General features: G+C 45.2%; 2 protein-coding genes across 5 annotated transcripts; both read left to right on the top strand.

Annotated features, from left to right (window-relative positions):
- Positions 1–238: 238 nt before the first annotated feature.
- Positions 239–6,731, top strand: LOC310829299 (C-type lectin-like; the record flags this gene model as incomplete). Its single annotated transcript, XM_083707607.1, has 5 exons — positions 239–305; positions 1,747–1,838; positions 2,824–2,964; positions 4,206–4,320; positions 6,453–6,731. The coding sequence occupies 5 exons, from the start codon at positions 239–241 to the stop codon at positions 6,518–6,520; spliced, it is 483 nt and encodes a 160-aa protein (XP_083563733.1). The 3' UTR covers positions 6,521–6,731.
- Positions 6,732–9,251: 2,520 nt separating this feature from the next.
- RNASE12 (ribonuclease A family member 12 (inactive)) lies at positions 9,252–14,375 on the top strand. Of its 4 annotated transcripts, none has more exons than XM_083707604.1 (3): positions 9,252–9,414; positions 10,266–10,304; positions 13,544–14,375. In XM_083707604.1, the coding sequence occupies exon 3, from the start codon at positions 13,632–13,634 to the stop codon at positions 14,094–14,096; it is 465 nt and encodes a 154-aa protein (XP_083563730.1). In that variant the 5' UTR covers positions 9,252–9,414; positions 10,266–10,304; positions 13,544–13,631; the 3' UTR covers positions 14,097–14,375. The 4 variants fall into 4 exon arrangements, with proteins under 4 accessions (XP_083563730.1, XP_083563729.1, XP_083563731.1 ...); XM_083707603.1 differs by having other exon boundaries at positions 10,262–10,304; XM_083707605.1 differs by lacking the exon at positions 10,266–10,304.
- The last annotated feature ends 6,273 nt before the right edge of the window (positions 14,376–20,648 follow it).

Below are 20,648 nucleotides of genomic sequence, written 5' to 3'. Positions count from 1 at the left end.
AGCTCTCCCTCCTCTTCCTACTCAGCTTTGTGGGTAAAATGTGATCAAACCTGGGCCACAGGATTCCCACCGCAGATCTAGAGTATGGGGAACTTTCAAAGACTTTGAGATGAGATGATGGGTTCATGGAGGAGGTTCTTGCAGGAAGTTGTAGCAGCAAGGGCTGCAGCTCAGCGTTAGTTGCATATAGAAGGTTTCAAACTTACTGTTGTTTCCACTCTCAAAGGTCAACCAGAAGATGGGACTCTTCACCTACTTCAACCTTTGCCTCCTGGGCATCCTGGTCGCAAATCCTTTCCTGGGAGGTGAGTTCCCCTTAACAAATACTGACATTGCATGACCAGTTAACAAACGGACTTGACTGAATACCTATCACCAGATCTTTTTAGTCTTTCCAAAAGATAAGGCTAACCCAAAATCTCCATCAGGCTCATTCAGTGCTTAACATTAGTGGGTCTCTTTGGTTTAGTTGGTGTTGTTGGACTATAATGTTCTTTAGTCCTGAGTGCTGACCACACTTGGTGGGGCTGATGGGGGTCAGGAGTCCAATGATGTGGAGGGCACCAGGTTGGGGTAGGCTAGAAAGTGTTGGACTAGGGCTGGGGAAACCCAGTTTCAAATCCTCATGCAGCCATTAAGCTCAGCCTTGGGATGGACACTATCTCTCAACCTAACCTGCCTTGCATGATCCTTGTGTAGTTGAGAGAGGCATGTCAAGCTCCTGAGAGGACTGGTGGTATATCAGCAAAAGGCAAGTGAGATGCAATATCAAAGTTCAGGGGCTGTCAAGCAAAAACGTTTAGGGTGTAAAACAGGGCCAATAAGGGGTGTGGCCTGTGAGAGGGGGCGTGGCCTAGGGAGAGTTCCAAGAAACCAGATAAAGAAGCTTGGAGGGGCAAATTTGGCCCCAGGCCTGATATTTCCCCTACCCCTGGAATACCCTTCCATAAACAATTATGTGGGGCAAGTCTATGCCACCTGGCATCTACAGGTGAGGTAGGGTTTTCTTCCTTACAGGGAACATTCTCCCCTAACTTCCAGGGTGGATTTGATTTAAATCAAATCAATTTAAATCACTAGTCAGTAAGACTTGATTTAAATCACTCTTTTTTAACAGAAAGACTCATGCTTGCTGGTATAATCTTAATATTGACAACCAGATGAAGGTTTCATTTTTGGAATAATAAATTTTCAGAATAGTTTTTACAGTTATATCAAAATTACTGATTAGGTTATACTATTAGAAATACATAGACAGATAATTATGAAATTATTGTGAGGCTTAATAATTAACTGTTTATATTTGGACAACCTTTCTGCTGTACTTTATGGGAAGGGGAAAAATACTCATTTCCTTAATAACAAGTTAAGCAATTTATTTAACTAAAACAATAACATTATAGCATATGTATCCATGTTTGTTAACTGAGGTGGTTAAACAATTAAATAAAAGGTAGACTAAGTTTTAGCACACATGAAAACCTTAAAACAAATCCTTATTTACTGATGAATAGCCTTTGGAGTATAATGTAACTTAAATAGAAAACTATCTTTAGAAAGATTTTTCCACCAAAAGCATTTTGTTTTAAAAATCCAATTTAAATTTTAAAAAACCGATTTAAATTTTAAAAATTCTTTTTTTATTTTTTTATTTTAAAAACCATTGATTTTTATCCACCCTGCTAACTTCTAAGCAATCTATCTGCCCAACGCCAACACCGTTTCTGCCTCTCTCTCTCCATGCAGCTGAGGCTGACACCTGTGCCAGGGAGTGGCTGCAAAACCAGGGCAACTGCTATGCATACTTTGATGCCAAACTGACGTGGCAGGAGGCTGAGGTAAGGAGCATTTGACACCCAACCAGTTACATCCCTACAATTTTGAAAGCAAAATTTGAGAATGATTGAAACTTGTACAAAGCAGAACTCATGATTTGGAAAGTTTTGCTCCTGCACCAATCCAGCTGGTTGGATATGATCAGAGCGGGAGTTTTCTTTTCTCTTTCTCTCACCTCAAAATGAGTACTGACCTGGATTTCTCTCCCATCTCTACGTGCTAGTATAAAAACATTGAATATTACAAGCTGATAAGTAACGTTACCTTAAAACTCAACATCAAGACTTGTGCTTCTTAGACGTATCCCTCAAATTAGGGGGTGGGTGTTAAGTGACTTTAAAAATAACCCACAAAATTTAAATTCCAGTGTGGGTGGATTCATAGCTGTCACAGATTTGAAAATAAGGGATCAGCAGCCTCAAAAATAAGGGATCAGCAGCCAAAATAAGGGATTTTGCGTAGCTTATGAGTTCCATCGGCCCTTCCCCACCCGAGAGGGAGGGAGAGAGACTCTCGCCCACACTGCCCACGAGCCTGGCATGAGGCGGTTGCAGCGGCGCCGCGGCCACTGAAGCACTGCCCTTCTGCATCCCTCCCCATCCCCTCCTCTTCCTCCTCCCTCAGGCCGCCACTGCCACCTCCAGATTCCCCTGGCAGCGCAGCGGGAGCCTCACCCGTCTTTCACAATGCGCCCCGAGGGGGGAAAGGGAGAGACGGAGACACGGCAGCTCATGTGCACTCTCTCTCTCGCTCTCTCGAGGCAGAGGACACCGAGCTGCTGCTTCCCTCCCGAGCCGGGCAAGCATGAAACCTGGGAAATTTAAGGGACATCATCAATCCGGGACAGCAGCGGGACACAGCGCTGGGAGTTTCCCGCCAAATAAGGGATGGTTGACAGCTATGGGGTGGATTCAGCTCTGCACCAGCCCTGCTGATATAGTAGGACAAGATAGGATATTACATCTCTCTTTTCTTCTCTGTCCTCAGATTGAGTGCCAGAGCTATGGCCGTGGAGCCCATCTTGCCTCTGTCCTCACCAAAGCAGAGACACTCCTGGTGGCTGAGCACATCTCCACTTACCAGCAAGAAATAAGCGACGTTTGGATTGGGCTCCACGATGTCCGTCAGGTGAGCTTCTCCCATGTGCTCCATTCCTGGTCCATGTCAGCCCTGAGTGGGGATTCCTTAGCATTGCCACTCCAATTTTATTCCAATATCTCCCAGGCAGAATCCCAAATTGGACAAATTCCTGGAGGATAAGGCTTTTGACGGCCATCCTCTGCCTCCAGTCTGGGATAGTAATTCTTCTGAATGCCAGATGCCGGAAACTTCAGGACGGTGTGTGCTGTTGCCCTCAGGTCCTGCTAATAACAATAACAATAACAATAATAATTTATTATTTATACCCCACCTATCTGGCTGGGTTTCCCAAGCCACTCTGAGCAGCTTCCAACTGAATATTAAAAACAATACAACATCAGACATTAAAAACCTCCATAAACAGGGCCGCCTTCAGATGTCTTTTAAAAGTAAAATAGTTATTTATTGCCTTGACTTCTTCTGGGAGGGCATTCCACAGGGCATTCCACAGAACTGCCTGGTTCCCTGTAACTTGGCTTCTCGCAGCAAAGGAACCACTAGAAGGCCCTCGGCGCTGGACCTCAGTGTCTGGGCTGGATGATGGGGGTGGAGATGCTCCTTCAGGTATACAGGACCGAGGCCATTTGGGGCTTTAAAGGTCAGCACCAACACTTTGAATTGTGATCAGAAACATACTGGGAGCCAATGAAGATCTTTTAGGACCGGTGTTATATGGTCTCGGCAGCCACTCCCAGTCACCAGTCTAGCTGCCTCATTCTGGATTAATTGCTTGCAGGTTTCCCTCAGGCATCTGGTTGGCCGCTGTAAGAACATGATGCCGGGCTACAATAGGCCATTGGTCTGATCCAGCAGGCTCTTCCTACATTCAAATACACCATTTTGTTATTTTCCACGGGAGTCCTTCTCTTCTCCATCGTAGTTTGCATTAGCTGCCCGCTGGCCAGAACTCTCCAGCTCAGCTTTTGCGCTGGGCTCCTCCCACTTCCTTAACCACATGATCTGTTCCGTCTCTTTCATGCAGATCAAGTAGAATGGCGCTCCATTCCTGTTTGACGGAGCAGTGGCTCTATGGCAATCCCGTTCCCCTCTTACCTCAACAATCTCCCAAATTTATTCCCCCATGCTGCTGCTTCTCCACTGTTTTCCACGAGAGTCCTCCTCTGCTGCTAACAGATCCCCATGGGGAAAACTCTCCAGCAAGTTGGCTTCATCCAATTTCTCTATCTGGCCCCTTCCATCACATGATGTGTTCTGTCTCTTTTCTGCAGACCAGGAAATGGAGGTGGGCTGACGAATCCACCTACAACTACAAGGCCTGGATGAACCACCAGCCAGACAACTACCGCAAAGCCGAGTACTGTGTGGAGCTGAGACGAACCACAGGTAAGCAAGTCATTCTCAGTGTCTGAGAAACGACAAGGGCATTTTAGGACAAGGATAGGAAAACTCAAGCCTGGGGGGCCAAATATGCCACTTTATCTGGCCCTTGGAACTCTTCCCAGCCATATCCTCTCTCCCCTGGCCATGACTACCCTCCCTGACTCTGCTCCATGCCCTTGCTTTGTGTTTGTGCCTGGCTGGACTGTGTCCTTGAACTTTGGCTTGTCTGGATAGAGCAGGCAGAAGGAGGTGGGAGTGTGTGTGTGTAGAAACCAGCTTATTGGACAAGGGTAAAGTTAACATTCACTGCTCCACCCACTTTTGCCTCTGGCCCTGCCCATCAATGGCATGTGGCCCTCAGGAAATTGTCCAGATAGATATGCAACCCTCAGGCTGGAAAAGGTTCACCACTCCTGATTTAGGGACACAATGGCTGGCCATGTTCTGAATACAGTGGTACCTCGGGTTACATACACTTCAGGTTACAGACTCCGCTAACCCAGAAATAGTACCTCGGGTTAAGAACTTTGCTTCAGGATGAGAACAGAAATCGTGCTCTGGAGGCGCGGCGGAAGCAGGAGGCCCCATTAGCTAAAGTGGTGCTTCAGGTTAAGAACAGTTTCAGGTTAAGAATGGACCTCCGGAATGAATTAAGTACTTAACCCGAGGCACCACTGTATACCATGAGATGGAGAGCTACAACTGATCTATGCAATTCAGTTGCCTGTGAATACCATAGCTTGCACCTGTATACACACTATACCTTTAAGCCAGATTTGAAACACATTCTTTCCCTCACATAATTCTGAGCACTGTCGTTTGCCCCTCACAGAGTTACAGTTCCTAGCAACCTTAACAAACCATAGTTCCCAAAATTCTTCAGGGGGATGTGCTTTGAATGTGCTGTGTGCGCACAGTGTCTACAAATAACACCCAAACCACAGAGAAGGCATGCTCTCCTTTTTTTTCAAAGTCAGGGTAGCCAGCATGACACCCTTCAGATGTGCACTACGACTCCCATCTGCTCTGGTCCACATGGCTAGGGGTTGGGGATGATGAGTGTCATTGTACAAAAAAATCCAGAGGTCACAAGGTTAGCTACCCATCTTCTAGAGTGCTCTTGAGCAAAAATATCTAGCCTCAGATGTGAAAAACTCTTGGGGAAGAAATACAGTGGTGCCTCGCAAGACGAAAAGAATCCGTTCCGCGATTCTCTTTGTCTAGCGGTTTTTTCGTCTTGCGAAGCAAGCTCATTGACAGCTTAGCAGATTAGCGCTACAGCGGTCTAGTGGCTTCTAGCGATCAGCTGTTAAGTGGCTTATCAGCGGATCAGCTGTTAAGCGGCTTAGCGGCTTAGGAAAAGGGCGAAAAAAGCGAAAAAAACCCGCGGGGACTCGCAAGATTTTTTCGTCTTGCGAAGCAACCCCATAGGGAAATTTGTTTTGCGAAGTGCCTCCAAAACGGAAAACCCTTTTGTCTAGCGGGTATTCCGTCTTGCGAGGCGTTTGTCTTGCGGGGCACCACTGTATACAGATCAGAAAACAAACTGAAACTTTGTTGTTGTTGTTTAGTCGTTTAGTCGTGTCTGACTCTTCGTGACCCCATGGACCAGAGCACGCCAGGCACTTCTAACTCAAACTTTACTCCTTCGTTTTATTTGCCTTCACACATTTGAACATTAGAATCAGTTCTATTTGCTTTTCCCCTTAAAAATATTAATCGTGGGAACTTGAAGCTCTTGTGAAACCTGAGATTTAATTGGAGGTTGGCAACAATCCCCGCGGCGGGGTGCGCTCCTGTTGCTCGGTCCCAGAGCCTGCCAACCTAGCAGTTTGAAAGCACCCCCGGGTGCAAGTAGATAAATAGGGACTGCTTACTAGCGGGAAGGTAAACGGCGTTTCCGTGTGCAGCTCTGGCTCGCCAGAGCAGCGATGTCACGCTGGCCACGTGACCCGGAAGTGTCTCCGGACAGCGCTGGCCCCTGGCCTCTTAAGTGAGATGGGCGCACAACCCCAGAGTCTGTCAAGACTGGCCCGTACGGGCAGGGGTACCTTTACCTTTACCTTTAACATCAGTTCAGGTTACAGAACCGCCAAACCAAAGAGCTAACTTGAGCCTTATCCTCTGCCTCCTAGACTTTAAACAGTGGAACGATGCCCCCTGCAGGAAACTCAACGCCTACATCTGCAAGCATGAACTGTAGGGAAGACTGTATCGCCCGACTGCGCCTGCCGGGATGGAACTGGACCCGGCCACAAGAGATTGGCTGACTTGGTGGATGTGTCTCTCTGATGCCATTACTCTCCCTCCTTCCACAAAGCCAAAGACCAGCTCCTCCTGTTCATCCTGTTTTCAGTGCCATCTCTGAGGAGCTGCTTCTGTTCTCTGCCTCTTTCCCTTACCCTTTTTGTGTATGTGAGTACAGTGTGATGTTAATAAACTCTTTCTTGCGCATCTCTATTTCCTGGCATGCTCCTGTAATTCCAGATAGCTCCCAGTCTGCTCAGCCTCCTCTAGGATGGCCACATGGGGTGAAGGAGGTCAATAGGAACACACTCTCTGCTCCTTTGTGCATTTGGGAGAATTTGGAGAGGTACTACAGCTTCCTTCTCTCTTGCACAGGATGCTACACCTGTAGTCACAATCGTGCCATCAGCTGTGCCCTGGGCTACACAATGCTAGAATTTCCTTCTTCTTAACTGTTAAAGCAGAGCGAGGAATCAGCGGGACTCCCGATTGTGTTGGACTCCAACCTCCATCATCCCTGATCATTGGTCATACTGGCTGATGGGAGCTGGAGTCCAGCAGCATCTGAAGAGCCTAATTTCCCCTCTCCCCTCCTCCCTGGATAGTAACAACAGGCCACACTATCACACAAAGTTAAATGTACAATTGCAAAGTACTCTGTGCAAAAGCGCTCTGCCAAAAAAACCAATGAGCCTTGTGCATTTCCAACCCTACATGGATGCATAGCCAAAGCAGGCACAGAAGACACCTGGCATCTTCCCAGGACGACGGGATGTACTGTACAGTATTTCCTTTTGAATTCCACCACCACCACGCCAAATTTGTACCTATACATATAAGCTGTTGTTGTTGTTGTTTAGCCGTGTCCGACTCTTCGTGACCCCATGGACCAGAGCACGCCAGGCACTCCTGTCTTCCACTGCCTCCTGCAGTTTTGTCAGACTCATGCTGGTAGATTCGAGAACACTGTCCAACCATCTCGTCCTCTGTCGTCCCCTTCTCCTTGTGCCCTCCATCTTTCCCAACATCAGGGTCTTCTCCAGGGAGTCTTCTCTTCTCATGAGGTGGCCAAAGTACTGGAGCCTCAGCTTCATGATCTGTCCTTCCAGTGAGCACTCAGGGCTGATTTCCTTAAGAATGGAGAGGTTTGATCTTCTTGCAGTCCATGGGACTCTCAAGAGTCTCCTCCAGCACCATATGGTCCAGCTCTCACTTCTGTACATCACTACTGGGAAAACCATAGCTTTAACTATACGGACCTATGTTGGCAAGGTGATGTCTCTGCTTTTTAAGATGCTGTCTAGCTACCAGATGCAAATTTGTGCCCTCTTTTCATGAGGAGGTGAATCAGGTCTGCTGCTCTTATTCTGCCCCCAAAGCACTTTTTTTACTTCTTCTTTTGCACAACCACCTCGAAAGATTTTCAAAACCTTGCAAATGCCTGCCAAATATTGGGATGAATCAACATGCAGACTTCGGAAACGAAGGGTCCTAGCTCAATGGTAGAGCATCTGCTTTGCACGCAGACGCTCCCGACGGTTCAGCATATCTGAAACTCCGGAGAACCAGGGCCAGTCAATGCCGACGGTACAGAGGTTGCCGGCGACCGGTGGTCTTTCTCTGTAGAAGGCAGCAACTTTCTCAAACTTTCTCCTACAGGGAAGTGCGGCTGCCCAGAGCACGCTTAAGCAATAGCTTTCCCTGCTGGCATGTTTCGGAATCACTGGGAGGGAGGATGTATCCGAATTTCAAGCACTGAAATTAAGCGACGTGCTCTCTCAACGTTAAAATGACCCGCGGTGGGGCAGGGGGCGCTCATTGCAGCGGGTAGGTTAAAAGTCATTTAAAGGGACAGGGCATCTGATCATGAATCTCCAAAACCTAGTTTTGTCCTGGGAGAGAAGGGGTGTGTGTGAGAAAGAGAAATAAATAAAATACAACAATCCCTTTCAAAACCATTTCAAAATTCAGTCCAAAACTAGATTCTCAGTTCCAAGTCAGACAATACAAAGACTGATAATTCAAAGACTGATTATTCAATAATATGTTTTATATATTCTATAAGCCGCCCAGAGTAGCTGGGGAAACCCAGCCAGGTGGGCGGAGTATAAATAATAAAATTATTAATTATCATTATTATTAAGGAAAGAAAGAAAGAGTCCCTAGCAGTTTTTTTGTTTTTGTTTTTAAAAAGCCTCTTGTTTTATGTCCTAGATTTTGATTCCTGAGCTGCCTTCCGGGTAAATTGCCTCCCTGTTCCCATCAGCTACTGGTTCATCCTAGAATCATAAAATTAAAAATTTGGAAGGGACCGCAAGGGACATCTAGCCCAACTCCCTGCAATCCAGGAATCACTGCTAAAGAATCTCTGACAGGTGGCCATCCAATCTCTGATCAAACACCTCCAGTGAAGGAGGTTCCAGCAGAAGACGCGAGATATGCCTGGCCCAAGCCGTCCCAGACCCAGACGCTGAAACTTGCTCCCCAACGGCAGTGGTCGTTCCCACCTTCTCTTCCCTTTCGGGTTGATGTTTGAGGCTCATCAGTTGCTGGTGACAGATACACAACCTGCCCCGGCTGTGCATTGCACTGATCACGTTAAGGCTCTGGGCAAACCAGTCCTCCATCGGATAGAAGCAGGATCCCTAAGCTCCACCTCCCGGAAGTTGATTGGATAAGCCCATTCCCTCTTCTACCTGCCAGGTTTGCCTAAGGAGCAGAAGGAGGGAGAACCTGCCCTAAGAAAGATTGCTTGCTGCTGTTTTGAAAGTAAAACAGCTTACACTTTATTTTAGGATCCGTGCTGAAATTCCTTTATCTTGCCAGGTTACCAATGGCGAGATTAGACAGGTTTGTTTTCTTTTATAGTGTCTGTCCTCTTCCTTACCCGCGCGCAACTTTGCCTTTTCTGTGCTGCATATAAAATCCCAGTAAACTTAATCAGTTCTTCATTTTGGGAGTCTGCTATGATGGACAGGTCTATAAACAATAAAATGTGCATTGTGAGGGTTGCAGACATTCCATTTCATTCCCCCCTTTTTTTCCCTTTTTTTTTCTTTCTCCACACACAATCAATTGCCCCTTGGGGGTTATTTTTATTTTATTTTTTACTTTTTATTTACTAAAGATAGTGTAATGAGTTCATGGGTGCAAGACTAAATTCTGGATCAAGCTAGTGTTAGAATTTAATTAAGGCTTGTGTGTTAAAGCCGCCTGTCATACTTCCACATATTAGACTCTAATCAAGACCCGTGTATATTAAGCTGCGTGTTAGACATCTCTTTAATTCTAGGAAATCAACAAGCCTCGCCTTAGCCTTTATTTTACACAAACACACAAAGTTTCTAGTCCTCGTGTTGAGAAAGAGATACTTGTTGTTTTTTTAAAAAAAAAATTATTGAAATTTTACAGACAAAAGAAAGTTACAGAATAAGAAAAGGAAAAGGAAAAGGAAAAGGAAAAAAGATACAAAAATACAGAGAAAAATACAAAATACATGAAAAATAAAAAAATAAAAAACAATTAAAAAGAGATACTTGACAAGGTGGGGAAACCTCGGGTGATTTCGTAATGTTCTGCGCTGCTGTCTCAGGAGCATCCCTGGTATTTCCGGTTGCTCTGACTTGGCAGCCGAGTTGTGAGTCATTAACTCTCTCACTCCCCGCCCATTGCGCTGTTGGTTTCCTTGTTTTCATAGCCAGCGATGGTGTCAGAGCAGACGGGACACATCTTGACACAAGGTGAGTACTGAGAACTCCATGGGTTAAAATGTGTATTTGTGGTGCAAAGTGCCCTGTGTCCTAGAACCAAGGAGTTAGGGTAAGGAAGGGTGGGATGATAATGATGTAGAAAAGAATTATATCTCTATGAGGGGTAGAATACAGTGCCTAGAATTCTTTGGGGGAAGCTCTGTGATTTAAATGTGCTTTATATCTACAGTGTGTGCGCAAATTCAGAAAGAAGGTTTAAGAAATAGAACCCTTCTCTGCTTAACGATATATGTCAGACCAGGGTGTGCTTCCAATAATAATTTTTATTGAGTATTTATCATGATCTGATTACAGGGAAACCAAACAGCTTTGGCTACAAATGAGCATTCATGCTGATGTGTTTGCTGGGAGGTTAGATGGCATTGGGTCCAAGCAAGTGTCATCCCACACTTTCTAAAGCATTTTCCCCATCACTTTCCTTCACACAAAAAGTCCAATCTTTGAGGGAAGCTGGTTTGTGGCACAAGACCTCCCAATCCACTATAATGACTTGAGTTTGCTGGTTTTCGACTGAATCCCACTGAAGAATAGCGACAGTCTGGAAGCACTCAGAGTGGTTTGGAAAAACAATTGAGTTCACCTGCACAATCCATGTAAAGCACTCCTATACATGATAACAATCATGACCCTCCCCTCTCTGGAATGCTGGGAACAGTGATTTTTAAGGGGTTTCCCAATTATTCTCAGGACCCTTAACTTCAGTTCCCATGATTCTTTGGGGGGAGCTGTGGCTGTTAATGCAGTACAAAACTGCTTTAAATGGAAGGTGTGGATGTGACCAGCAAAACAAGCCTTCTAGAACAAGAAATACCTTGAAGCGTTGCTGATAGATAGGGATGGAGAGAAGGAAGGAACTCCATCACTTCAAGGATGAAGAGAACATAGGAAGGTGTTCTTTGTTCAAGGACCAGGGGTCCACCTAGCTCAGCATGGTCTGCACTGCCGGGCAGGAGCTGTCCAAGGTTTCAGGCAGGGGATATTGCTAGTCCTACTTGGAGATTGAATATAGCATCTTCTGCATGCAAGGTAGATGCTGTTCTGCTGAGGAATGACTTTTCACTATACAACAGGGATACAATGCACAGTTTGTCTGTGGTGCTTCCTATACCCCAATGTTAGTTCCCCTGGTGGGAGCAGGAGGAACGTTGTTAGGGGCTGGCTCAAGGGGGGAAAGACCCAGGTCTTGTCTGCTTCGCCCCATATCCTCTGCCCCTTCCCTCCCCCTTTTAAAAACAAATGCTTTTTCAAAAGGTTTTGCATACAAGCTGGGAGTGCCCCCAGAGTGCAGAGCCAGTAAGATCCCATATAGACATCCCCTTAATTTGCCCACAGGCAACTCGTACAATTATGTAGCATGGGTCTGTGCTCCCAGTCCTTTAAGTACCAACCAATGTCGGGGGGGGGGCAGCAGCATGGTATATTCTTCCATAACCCTGCACACCAAAAACCAAATCCATGAGTTACATTTTTTCAGCCAAAAGACCATGACAACTATACAGAATTTGCTACAACAGGTAGTGATTTGATGGCCACCAGCTTGAATGGCTTTAAAAAAGGATTGGGCATATTCATGGAGAATATCAATGGCAACTAGCCATGATGAGTATGTTCTGTCTCCACTGTTTGTTTCTTGCTAAATAAAATCACAAATTTTGCTGATGGCAAATCAGCACCTCCAGCCTAGACCCCAGCTATGTTCTCAGTTAACATTTTTGAGAAGCAGTTTTGAAAGCTGCCTATATTAAGCAGGGAAAAGATCCCCAGACCATTTCTATTCCTGGTTGTGTTAACCCATCTGGCTCTAATATGATGTAAAAGTAGTGATAACAACTTTAAATGACTTGCCAGTGAGTGAAGGCTGACTAAGCCACACTTGAGATGTTGTGCTACAAATCGCCCCAGGCCAGGGTTGAGTCAGAGGCTGGAAATATGTAGGTTGGTTAGTTCCTCCCTGTGTCATCTGCGAAGTTTTCCTTGAAAGTGTCCTTGATTCCTTGTCATGCTGGGCTCTCTGTATAAAAGCAGAGTGGGACAGATTGCTCTTGGCAGAGGGAGCCTGGCCCAGTTCTCCAACTCAGGTAAGGCTTGGACTTTGACCTGATCCATGACAGAAGCAATGTAAGAGTCCTCAGACGGGCCACATCTTAAAGCTCAGCCACAGCTTGTGCCAAAACTTCAGCGTCAACCTGGGTAGAGCATTTTGGGGCAAGGAAATCTGGGATGTCTTCAGTCCCACTATTTACAAAGTTAGAGGTGGCATTATTATGCTCATCACAGTGATTAAAGGCATGTGAGAAGGTTAGAATGGAGGAAAGGGGTCCTAGCCACAATGGCTATAGTCTGCCTCTGCTGTCAGGGGTGATATGCCTCTGAATACCAGTTCCTGGGAATTACAGGTAGAGAGAATGCTCTTGTACTCAGGTCTTGCTTGCAGGCCTCCTGAAGGGCCATCTGGTCAGCCACTGTGAGGACAGAGTGTTGGATGAGGAAGACCCTTGGCTGGATCCAACAGAAATATTTTTATGTTCTTATTAAATACTTTGAGTGCCTTGACCGATCATCAGGAAGCTGCTTCGGAATCCACCTGCTAGGGATTGCCCCTTGCAGCATAGCGCCTTCGGGACTTTCTATGGAGATAAAATATAAATATAAATTATAAATTAAAATATAAATATAAATTAAAATATAAATTTCAAATAAGCACTTCAGGGCAAATTCCACTTCCCAATAACCTTTAGAACTGTGGTTCCCAATGTGGGGCACACGCCTCTCAATTTGAATTTGGAAGCTTGTTTAGACCAAGTTAATAGCCTTTTAGGCTTCCTCCACGTGTATAGGACGTCACTTTTTGAATAATAAGAATTATATGTCACAGAGGGGCATCAGGATTTTAGAGATGCTTAGGTGAGGCGTGGCCAAAATCAGGTTGGGAACCACTGCTTTAGAACCTACCTCGCCACACGATGTAGCAGGCCCCTGTTATGAGGACCCCTTGAGAATTTCCCTGACAACAACAGGCAATGATGTGGTTTTTATTTATGGTGGTGGGTTTTTCCAATGAGATGGGGCTTCTATTTTGAACTGGGGGGTGGTCAAGATGGGGCAGATTTCTGTGTACACCATTAAAGATCAGGGCATTGTCAAGTCATTAATTTGCCAATTTATTTTTTACCATCCTTGGGGGCGCCATTTTGTTCTTCCTACCTCAGGAAGCAAGCCTCTTGAGACCACCTCCATCCTTTCTACTTCACTTGGTTACCATCCATCACCTGACAAAGAGCAACAAAGGGGACAGCAATGGCAGAGAGAGGCCCACGTCCAGGGCTGACCACGGTGCTCCTCTTCCTGGCGGCCTGCTTGGCCGTGGCCGGTGCGGAAAGTTACCAGAAGTTCTTGAGGCAGCACGTTGACTTCCCAACGACGGAGGCTCCCGACCCCCGGAGCTACTGCAACCTTATGATGAAGCGCCGTGACCTGGCCACCTCCCACCACTGCAAGCACCTCAACACTTTCGTCCATGCGGACACCTCCAAGATCCAGCTTGTTTGTGGCGAGGGCGGGGTACCGACCACAGGGGACCTCCGGGAAAGCAATGCCAGCTTCCCCCTCACGCTGTGCCAACTTCAGAAGGGCTCCTGGGCCCCGGACTGCAGTTACAAAGGGACCGATAACACGGAAAGGATCATCATAGCCTGTGAAGGGGGATATCCTGTCCATTTGGAAACTGAAGTCCCAGCTGATGTGGGGCAGGATGACTTGTGATGTGTGGAGCCAGGAAAAGCAATCCATATATTTCCATATATATATATGTCTGTATCTCATTTTCCCTCTTAACCATTTCTTCTATTAACTGAAAAGAAAATCTCACTTTAGTTCACCTATTCCACTTTTATCTCGAGAAGAAAAGATAATTTATTGAATGCAGTCTTCAGATTTTTCTTTCTCGTTTCTCTCCTACCATTTCTTCCATTATCTAAGAATAAAATTCTCGCTTTTCACATATTTTAGGTTGAAAATAAATAAAAAATAAGCTGAATTTGATATTGACTTGCTTCCTTTCTTTGGTTTCAATATTGCATTGGGGTTAAAAACAACAACAACAAAGTTTTGGACAATGAGCAGTTTCAAGAGCATAAAAAGATTATCCTTGCAATGTACATCTATAGAGTAAACTAGCAACGTTTCTCCCTCACGTGGAACTCAGGAGGTCCCTATAATTTCTGTGTCTTGTGAGTAAACTTGACGTGAGTTTTCCCGCACACAGAACTCACACGATCTGTTGATGAAAACACCATTCCGAGGTTCTAATGCTTTTCCTACAGGTTTCTTGATAGTACTTCAAAAAAACAGGGCTCGTCCGGGATTTGAACCCGGGACCTCTCGCACCCTAAGCGAGAATCATACCCCTAGACCAACGAGCCGGCCACTTGCCGAAAACTCTGAAGGTGTCTTTTTCTGTTTTGGTGCCTCCTAGTGGCAACAGCAGTATTTTCCTTCCTGCTCTGCGAGTTTGCTGCCAACTTTTTGCTGTCGTCGCTTTTAAAAAGCAACCTATTGCTAGATTAAAAATTTTCTTCCGCTCCGTGATTTTTTCCCCCTCATTTGTAACAGAGGTGGAATAAATGCGAGCCTATCTGCATGGGCCAAGAGATAATTATTTAGGAATGAGATTGAACTGGATATTCTCCTCCACCGTTGTAGAAAAGCAAGACGCCTATTTTGGGTAGGGGAAATGCAGGGGAAAAATACAATGAACCCTGGGAATCCTGAGTTTAAACTCCCGGATGTGTTTTGAATCATAACACTGACTCACCCTAGGACTTTTTAAAATAAAAAATGGGTTTCTCTGAACATGTACGGAATGCCTCCCCCACCGCACTAGGAGACGATGAAGAGGTTCCTGCCCCACCTGATCCTTTTATATTTTTAATGGTTTAACGGGGCAAGCCTATCCGGCGGTGCATATTTACACGGAAGTAAATCCTTTTAAATTCCCTGGGACTTCACCACGGCTTACTCCTGAACTCAGTGATCCTTACTTCTGAGTAAAACATGCATAGGCGTTGCACCGGGTCAACAGGGCTGACTCTTGAACTCAGCGATCCTCCTTACTTGTGAGTAGACATGCACACTACTTAACACTGTAAGTCGCCCTCCAGTTCCTTTTGCAGAGCACACAGAATTATCAACTTCTCTTGCGTGATATTAGTGCTCAGGATCTAATTTCCCTTCCAAACACACAACCCCAAAATAAAGAAGATGTAGGAGGATTGCGATCTAAATCGTGAAAAAACAAAAACCCAGTCTTACCATCCAGTTGCCTTGTCACAGGACTGTGGGAAAGGAAGTTACTATCTGCCCTTTTAAAAGACCGTCAGATTAGAGCCCATTTAACCAGATTCAAAAGACTGGTAGCGACGACGAATATAGCAGCAGCACAACAATTTGGATTATATAGATATGGCTGGAGACTTTACGGAGTTTATTGCTGGTGCAAGCATAACAAAGGCCCCAGCGAGATTTGAACTCGCGACCCCTGGTTTACAAGACCAGTGCTCTAACCCCTGAGCTATGGAGCCTTGTACACAAAGGCTGTTTAGTCCAATGCTCTTAGAAAGGTTGGAGTCTAGAGGTTTCCGGGTTTTGCTGGACAGAAGGAAGTCTTCCAAATATTTTTCTGGCACATTTTTTTATCACTTGGATGATAGATCCCGCGACACACAGCTGCTCCCCAGGGAGGCTAGCAACACAACTTTTAAAACCACAACACAAAAACAACTTAATTAAAACTGAATTAAAACTTACTAGATAAACAGCAGCTCAGAAAGGAGGGGGATTGAATCGGGAAGGGGATGCTAATAAAAACTAATTGGTAAAAGCAAAAACACACCAGAGCCGAGACCCTATCTTCTACAATATCACACACAATTATAATATACTCAGTCATGTATATAAGTATTGCTTAGTACAGATTTATAAAGCTTGCCTTAAAAACATGTAAAAATACTCAGATCTGTGGGCTAACATTGCTTTCAGCGCAATCCTATGTAGGCTTACTCGGAAGGAAGTGCCACTTCGTTCAAGAGTTTGCTCCCTTGTACGTGAGTTTAAAATTGCAATTATTTTATTTTTCTTTAAACTCTCTTTCAACTCCATATCCACCTCTGTAGAGAACAGGGAGAAAACACCCATTCTGTTCACCGTCCATAACCAGTGATTTTATACTATATCCCCCAGCCAGCATGTCAAAGTGATTTGTAAATGTAAGCAAAAAAACTTGGGCTCGTCCGGGATTTGAACCCGGGACCTCTCGCACCCAAAGCGAGAATCATACCCCTAGACCAACGAGCCAGCTGACGAGTATGTTCCGCACCCTTTATTTAAAGTTGGAAAATTGGTTGCGTTCCACGTGTACGTTCCTGTTCTTTTGAGAACTGAACTACAACGCCGCCTACTGGTGGGAATTTGGAGCTCAACCTAGAAGAGCGGACAGAGAAGAGCTCATTTGAAGTGCTCGATTAGCTCTACCTCGGTAAATCGGCCTGGCATCTAAAGATTGTCCAGCAGAAATCAAACTCATGAGGATGTCTTGCAAAATCAAGACCGTCCTTGGATAAATCTGTAAGATAAAGAGGCAGTGGGATTGTAGTCAACGCTGGTCCTTCTCAGAGCAGACCCATTGAAAGTCAGGAGTCAACGTTTGCCATGCCCATTAACTTCAGTGGGTCTGCTTTCAGTAGGATTAGCATTGGATATGGCTAATTGACAAAGAGGGGTCTTGCTTTTCAGATATTGCTTTTTACAGATATATATATTTGTATACACACACACAGTCATACCTCATGTTACGTCTGCTTCATGTTACGTTCTTTCAGGTTACATCCCATGCCAACCCGGAAGTACCGGAAAGGCTTACTTCCAGGTTTCGCCGTTCACGCAAGCGCGGAAGCGCAAAATGACATCAGCTGCATGCGCAGAAGCAGCGAATCGCAACCCACACATGCACAAACGCACCGCTGCAGGTTGCGCTCTTTTCATGTTGCGAACGGGCCTCCGGAACAGATCCCGTTCGCAACCAGAGGTACCACTGTATACACACATGCACACATCATTCAGCCCTGCACAAATGGAGCAAAAAAAATTGTAGAAATTGGGGTGCATGGAAACCAATCTTCCCATTGGACATGGGGTAGTTTGAATTGAATTTCCTATAGATACTAAATGGTACCTGCAATTATCTGTCCGTTCTCCATATCAATGAATGACCCAACTGGCTTCTGGTGCCCTCAGCCAGATATCACTCTGTCTACAAATTCCTGGTGGGTCTTCCGCAATATCAGGGGTAGGCAAACTAAGGCCCGGGGGCCAGATCTGGCCCAATCGCCTTCTCAATCCGGCCCACGGACGGCCTGGGAATCAGTGTGTTTTTACATGAGTAGAATGTGTCCTTTTATTTAAAATGCATCTCTGGGTTATTTGTGGGGCATAGGAATTCATTCATTCCCCCCCCCCCAAAAAAAAATATAGTCCGGCCGCCCACATGGTCTGAGGGATGGTGGACTGGCCCACGACTGAAAAAGGTTGCTGACCGCTGCTCAATATCCTACGCAGCCACACAAATAGTAGCAACTCACAGCAGCTTACGGAGACAAATCAAAATGTTTATTCGGCTTTACGCCCATCATGAAACACAACAAAACAAATCAAATCAAACTGCGGACTCGTACAAACCACAAGTAGTATAACACAGTTCACAACTCACAAGGACAGATATTAGCCATTCATAAGAAAAGTTTAAGATTAAAATTAAAAATTTTAGGCACTACACTAAAATCAATATCTGATGTCATTATAGAAAATTCTTATAACTATCAATAATCAGCTAACATTCCATTCCGTCTCTTGTACGAGAGGACGGCTTTTAGGAATTTAGCAACCTGTAGGGTAATATAAGGATCCACATCTTGAAGAACCCAGGCAAGCTTTAGGTGTACTGGTTTGTCAGCCATAGGCTGGATTATGGAGTTTAGTATACTAGCACGGACTGAACTGTACAAAGGGCAGGTAAACATAACATGATGTAGAGATTCAGATGTTTTCATTTCACACACACACATTGAAGGGACTTGGCCCTTAGTGAATCTATGTCTCAGCACGTTTGTTGGAAAGACATTGAACCTAGCTCTAATGAAGGCATATCGGTGAGATGTGGCCATAAGCGATGTTAAGTAGGACGGAGCGCGGTAGATAGGGGTTATGCCGAAATTTAACGGCGAGCAGGCTCCACCACCAGCTACGAAATTTTGGAATAGCTCCGCATCATCCAGCCTTTGATTTATACACCTTTTTGCCACATTTAGATCCAGTTTGAGCAATTCCGTGGGCGAGATCTCATAGGACAGCAATTTGGCATGGATTTTTCCTGACCACAAATTTGTGAAGTCATCTCGCCACATGCATTGAATGAGATAGTGGTTCGGGAGTTTATGCCATAGGGATATCCAATAAATCAAAACAGAGAGAGACAGTTGACATCAGGACATCAGGAGATCACTGTGTTATCAGGTCAGTAACCCATCTGGTTCAGCATCTTGTCTCAGTGGCCAGCCAGAAGTCCACAAGCAGACACTGTTTCCAGCAACTGGTATTCTGAGCTATCCTGTGGCAGCCTAATTTAGGTGGGGAAAGTCCGTCTGTTGTGGCCGTTGCTGTTGTTAAGCAGACTGGGAATCAGAACCCTGTTGTCTTTACTGCAAACCACTAAAAGATCCCGATCTACTTCGTTTCCCCCAACTCAGGCCTGTAAGAGGGTAATTAAGAATTGTGTGCAACTCCCTCACCCATGTGTGAATCACCAGCATGAAGGGTGCCAACTTGAATGAAATATTTCGGGGGCCCAGGTAAGCCCCTCCCACATAACTGATCACATGACATGTGGCGCATGCACACTGTTTGAATGGTGATGCCCATCAGCTTTAGGGGGGGGTGGCTGACTCCAACTCCCATCACCCAACATGGTCCATTTTTGATGGGAGTTGTAGTTTAAGATGCCATGGGGGTCCTCTGCTTGCGATTTACAATATATTATTCCCTGTTGTTGTTAGTGAATCATTTTGAATTGGTGCCGTTTTTTGTCATGTAAACTTTTTTTCTGGTGTTGAGCTACTTCTCAGCACAGCTTACCCTGGAAAAGTGATGATGTTCTTGATGATGAAACGCTACACTGTGTGCAGCTGAGTCAGGAGTAGCCACAGGTCTCCCCACTCCTGAGCAACATTTAGGTTTTCCTTGTAATTGTTAGTGAATCACCTTGAGGCATTTATCAACCACAGCTTACCACAGAATTAGCACGTGAATAAACCAATGCTGATGACATGCTATAGGCTGAGTGGTGCCTTAGAACTGTTTTATTATACTCTGTTTCTCAAATTTTGTTTGTTCCCAGCTCTGAATATTATAGTCTGGTATTCTTTCGATTCAAAATACTTTGGGAAATAAACATTTATCCTTTGTATGCTTATGGATGTGTTTACATGTCATCTGTTTGAGCTATATAATAAAAGCCTAGGTGTCGTATTTACGGGGGGGGGGGGGGAGAGAGAGAATTGTAGAATTGGAAGGGACCCTGAGGATCAGGATTAAGCAGCTGTCCCGTATGGAGATCGAACCTGCAAACTTGGGGTGTGCATATGCTGATGGTAGAAATGATGTGTCTGTTCCCCCAACTTGTGGTTCTAGGGAAGGGGGACGAAACTCAAAGAATGAAAGCTCTAGCAGTTCACACTAGCAACATTTCAATGAGGCCTCCATAAAGGGGCAAGAGAGGGAATAATGATGTACACAGTGATCAGAGAATTAGGATTATCTCTGATAAATAGGGAGAGTTGGTTATATATGGGCCATTATACAGTTTGGACAGACACATTAAACCAGGGGTTGCCCAGGGACCCACCCCCAAATGATTTTCTATGGATCATTGTAAATTTGGCATTGGCATCCAAACATTTAAAGCACACACACACACAAACACACACACAAATAATGCTGGGAACTATTTGCTAAGGGTGCTGGGAATTGTACTTCTGGAGGTGGATGGGAGGAATAAATATACGGTAGTTCACAGGATTCATCGGTGGAAGCCCTGTTATGCTTACATACAGTGGTGCCTTGCAAGACGAAATTAATCCGTTCCGCGAGTCTCTTCGTCTTGCGGTTTTTTCGTCTTGTGAAGCACGGCTATTAGCGGCTTAGCGGCTTAGCGGCTATTAACGGCTTAGCAGCTTAGCGGCTATTAATGGCTTAGCGGCTTTAAGA

This window comes from Podarcis gaigeae, assembly GCF_964106915.1.
Source record: "Podarcis gaigeae genome assembly, chromosome: 13".
NCBI classification, from domain to species: domain Eukaryota; kingdom Metazoa; phylum Chordata; class Lepidosauria; order Squamata; family Lacertidae; genus Podarcis; species Podarcis gaigeae.
The sequence above is the reverse complement of the archived record's forward strand: the minus strand, read 5'-3'. Positions and strand labels throughout refer to the sequence as shown.

What these genes read in the sequence shown, in the direction of transcription:
- RNASE12 (XM_083707605.1), top strand. Translation starts at nt 13,632, where the DNA reads ATGGCAGAGAGAGGCCCACGTCCAGGGCTGACCACGGTGCTCCTCTTC.